General features: G+C 33.4%; 1 protein-coding gene across 2 annotated transcripts in view; it reads left to right on the top strand.

The window, feature by feature from the left end:
• The window catches only part of inc (BTB/POZ domain-containing protein inc), a 45,857-nt gene that overhangs the window by 2,456 nt on the left and 38,401 nt on the right, over positions 1–5,000 (top strand). The window contains exons 2-4 of one of the 2 annotated variants that reach the window (XM_070140858.1): positions 2,985–3,093; positions 3,301–3,488; positions 4,334–4,484. In XM_070140858.1, the coding sequence (XP_069996959.1) occupies positions 2,985–3,093; positions 3,301–3,488; positions 4,334–4,484 (448 nt within the window). Of the gene's footprint in view, positions 1–2,984; positions 3,094–3,300; positions 3,489–4,333 lie in introns of both variants that reach the window. The other variant, XM_027362721.2, reaches the window with a different exon arrangement.

Raw genomic sequence — 5,000 nt, 5'->3', positions numbered from 1 at the left:
AGATCACATAGTATATTTAAGGAATGAACATTTAATAAATGCATATTTCGTTATTTAGAATTAGAATACAGACATACATTAATAGTATAGTGCATTTCTAAGAAATTGACCAAGATATCATAAGCTACATGCACCCAGACCGTTCATGTAGGGTTCCCAAGCAACTGAGATGTTCGCTGCAAGTCGAGGAATGCTGGACTTAGTCGCTGGAATTGTATGGGGACTTAATCTTAGTTCAGTATTCTGTGTGCCATATTTTCATCATTTAAGTTGAACAGGGTGGTTTCTGCAGATTAAATTTGATAGCAAAAAATGTAATTTTTCATTGCTAACACCATGATCTTTAAGTTTCTCCTAGTTAGTGCAGTCCTTTTATATACCTTAATCCAGCTGTGCAAAGGAATAGTCATTAGTAACCATCAAATTTTGATATCTGAGCCTGTCAAGTATCCCAGTTATCAAAAAAAAAGAAAAGATAAGCAGTTCAGTCATTGGAAGCAAAGGAAAGTGTTGTGTTTTGTTAAACAAGGGTATGTAGCTTTCAGGGAGTAAAGGTATTATACTGTAATTTATACTAAATAACACATTGTTTCTATTTGATGCAGGAAAGTAAGGCAATTGCTGGGGGGGTTGGGGCAATACCCCAGGGTTAGGAACATTTTTGTTTCATATGGTAAATTTTGTGGATTCCCAGAAGTGGCCCAAGTTGCAGGCCGTAGTAATAGGGACTTCCTCTCTGAGGAGTGTGGTCACTTTGTAAATAAGTACAGATTTTTTTCTTTCTTTTTTTTACTAATCCTAAAATAAGTCTGTGTGAAAATCAAGAAAAATAGGTGTTATGGTTTTAAGTAAGCCACGTTCTGAGTTCCCAGTTCCTTACTGAACCATTGGGTAATTTTTTACAGTATATACACCCTTGCCATAGACATACTCCCCAACTCAACGGCACAAAATTTATCAAACAATCTAAGTTGCTGTGACTGGGCACAAGGTTTCACTTATTTTTGGAAAATAATGATATGATAACACACATACCTAAACACATGTAATTATTCTTAACACACACAAATATATAGTTCCATTTCATTAACAGTATTAGCATAATGTATTTTCCTATATGTAATTTTTTTTCTTTCAGATGTAATCAGTCAAGAATGTAAATTATGTACTATATATGTAACTATATGTGTAATCTTAGCTTAATCAAAATCTTGGGTTGACAAGGTACACCGTTTTTATTATATGTTGGACATATGATCAAATTGCATAATGTAATTTTGCTTGTGTATTAATCCATTTATGACAGTTGACGTCCTATTATGTCATGGCTAGACTACCAAGATGATGTCCCTGCCATGATGGTCATGTCTACCCCACCCTTGTTTTAACCTCATTATTGAAAAAAAGTTATCTGTGTTGCAATCAAGCAGAGAGAGAGTGGGACAAGTTCATTTTTCTGCTCTTCCAACTTTTCCCTCGAGCAGCTGACTCCAGCTCCCACACAGTACGAGATTAAGTATGGCACTGAGAGATCTCATTGCGAGATAGTTAAACATCTTCAGTGAACAAAGGGAGATGTTTGTTAGATAAATGGAATATCACAGCTTTTAGTGTCATTGGTTCCAAGTACAATAGATATTAGTCATTGGTCCACTATTTTGAGGACAGTCTGCTATTTTCCAGTTTGTAAAAGCTGATTTATGTATATGTCACAGTTTACTATGCAGGAAAAGAGTACATTGCATACTGAAATTATTTCATGTTCCTTCATTACTTTTCTGGTTTCTTCTGTTTATCAAGCATTTGCTGTAATATTATTTGGCTATACCCAACTCTTACTATAGTTGGAAAGAGGAGTAAATACATATTTTTAAGGAGCTGTATGTTTTTATGGAATCACTAGTACTCTTATTAATATTTTATTTTATTTTGTTATTCATCTGAAATTTTATTTTTATTGTTATCATAGTTGCTATTATTATTATTGTTGTTGTTGTTGTTGTTGTTGTTGTTGTTGTTGTTTTTCTTATTCTTAATATTGTTATTATTATTATTATTATTTTTTTATTATTATCATTATTTTTGTTATTATTATTATCATTATTATTGTTATAATAATAATTATTATTATTATTGTCATTAACTTATTTATTGTTTTTGTTATTATCATTATTGATTTTATTATTACTATTGGTGCTATTATTATTGTTGTTGTTATTATTTTTATTATTATCATTATCATTATTAATATTATTATTATTATTTTGTTATTATTGTTATTATTATTATTTTGTTATTATTATTATTATTATTATTGTTGTGTTATTGTTGTTGTTATTATTATTACTATCATCATCATCATGATGATGATGATGATGATGATGATGATGATGATGATGATGATGATTGCTACTGTTGTTGTTATTAACTCTAAAGCCATTTGCGCAACACAATTGTTGAGGCACATTATAGTATAAAGGAAATTCTTGTTCAAGCATCTCAGCAATATGGTAGGTGTTAGCCTAGTACAAATATATGTCAGTAGATGGCATTGGATTGGAGGTGTGCCTCAGTATAGACAGCCTCTTAGAGCTGTGCTGTGGCATCATATTTTCTCCTAACTCTTCACCTCTCCTGAGTGTGATGTGGATAAGTAATCATTCTTTTTTATCTCTTGTTTGCCTTTAAATATTGAAGTCGTATGTGTTTGAATTGTGATGTTACGATGTAATGATAGGTATTTGAATATTGATCAACAATTTTGTTGATCTGCCCACTTGCTGAAAAAAGGAGGGTTTGTGTTACCTCATTAAAATTGTTAGTAATGTATGTTATATACACTGTATTTCTTGCATAGGGCACAACATGCATGTGTGTGTGTGTGTGTGTGTGTGTCTGTGTGTGTGATTATGTGTGTGCTTGTCTGGAATTTGATATATAGATGTATATATTTTTGTGTAACAAAATCTGTTTTATTCTGATAGGATGAAACTGGTGCCTACTTAATAGACAGAGATCCCACGTACTTTGGGCCGGTGCTGAATTACTTACGACATGGGAAGTTAGTTATGAATAAAGATTTAGCTGAGGAAGGTAAGATACTGCTGTGATTTTAGAGCTTCTATTTTTTAGAATGTTCTTTTATGGATGTCATTGAGGATACATATTGATTTTATGAATTGCTCTTTCTATATTGCTAATATTAGTTATAGATAGGGTATTGGATGTGGAGATTTACTGTATTGTATTAGTATTCAATTAGATCATAATGCCAAAAATTAAATAATGTTTTTGTTGCAGGAGTACTTGAAGAAGCAGAATTTTACAACATCACAGATTTGATTAGGTTAGTGAAGGAGCATATAAATCAGAGAGATAACAGGCCACCTAAGGCAGGCAAGAAGCACATGTATCGAGTCCTTCAGTGCCATGAAAATGAGTTGACTCAACTTGTTTCAACAATGTCAGATGGATGGAAGTTTGAACAAGTAAGTTTTTTTTATTTTTTTTTATGTTATGGTATGTGTGATATGCATGATATAGATGTGTCTATTTCATTTTGTAATTATCTTTTTTCATAAATGTGTTTTCATATAACAATGTCTTTTGAAGAGAACAACTATCATTTTAGCAAATAGATGGAAATGCTTGGAATTGTGCTAGACATATAGAAGTGAACCCACTGTCGTGGGGAAAATGTTGTGTTCACAGTAGTACTGCTTTGTGAAATGTGTCTGCATATAGATGGCTCTGCAAGTGCTTAGCCACAAAGGAGTCAATTAATAGACTTTGTGACCTCACCTGATATCACCTTCCCTTGAGTTTGTGGGGAAGACATTATTTTTCCTGTCATTATTGGTGTTGCTATTTTTATTATATACATTATGATTATTATAGTGCTATTGACATTACTAATAGCAATATAAGATACTACAAAAAATTTTCGAAAGTCAAGGTAAAGAGTAAACAGGTGAGACAGGTAGTATTTGTAATTAGTACTTGTGGAGCCATCTGTGTAAAAACAATTCATAGATTATAATCACGGTGGGCATGGTATGTACTTATTTGCCATCCCTGGTGACATTGGGTTAAAAGATATGTCATTTTGCCTTGATGATGCCTTCAATTTATTGAGAGACATGTGCAAAACAAGGTATTATTTATGCTAATAACTTCTGTTACCCATTTAAGTGTATTTTTATTAGTATATCTTCTTGTTATTGTTGGGAGTTTCTAGAATAGTCATGTCTCATTATGATGTTTTCATATATTTCATATATTTGAAAATCCCCAAAGGTACTACTTTCTCATTAGAGTATTATTTCCTCCACAGCTGATAAATATTGGGTCTCAGTACAGCTATGGTAGTGAAGATCATACTGAGTTCCTGTGCGTTGTGTCCCGAGAGTATTCCTCTTCACCAGGGACCCACACGTGTTCTACAGACCGGCCCGACCATCTGGATCTGCACAACTCCAAGGACTGTAGGAAACTCAACTTCATGTACAATTTGCCAGGGTCACCATAGAATCCCCTGCTTCCTACTACATCACTTCTCTTCATGGTCACTACAGAGTATCCTGCTGTCGCAAATTTCCTCACTTCTGAAGGTTGCCTTATGGTAACCCCTTACTTAGTACACTGTCTGTATGTTGAGGAAGTCCATAAGCTCCTTGCTGTAGACCACCTCATTACCTACATCTGATTCCTACTAACTTTTTCATATTCTACCTGTTTGGATTTTGCTGCCTGTGATGTCAGGAATGTGGCTTGCTGGAAATATATCATTGCTGAGGCTTTTATCAGTGTTAAAAAGAGCAAACATAATCTCATGCACTCTTTTTTCTAGAGAGAGAGAGAGAGAGAGAGTTAATTAGAATGAATGAACTGGTGATCATGAAAATGAGAAAAAAATATATATAATGCCTATTATTGAGATTACATTTGCCTTGTTGACACTGCTTGCCACCTTGCCTGGCAACATCTCTCACTCTGTGGAG

The sequence above is a fragment of the Penaeus vannamei genome, chromosome 27 (genome assembly GCF_042767895.1).
Source record: "Penaeus vannamei isolate JL-2024 chromosome 27, ASM4276789v1, whole genome shotgun sequence".
Lineage (NCBI taxonomy): Eukaryota > Metazoa > Arthropoda > Malacostraca > Decapoda > Penaeidae > Penaeus > Penaeus vannamei.
The sequence above is the reverse complement of the archived record's forward strand: the minus strand, read 5'-3'. Positions and strand labels throughout refer to the sequence as shown.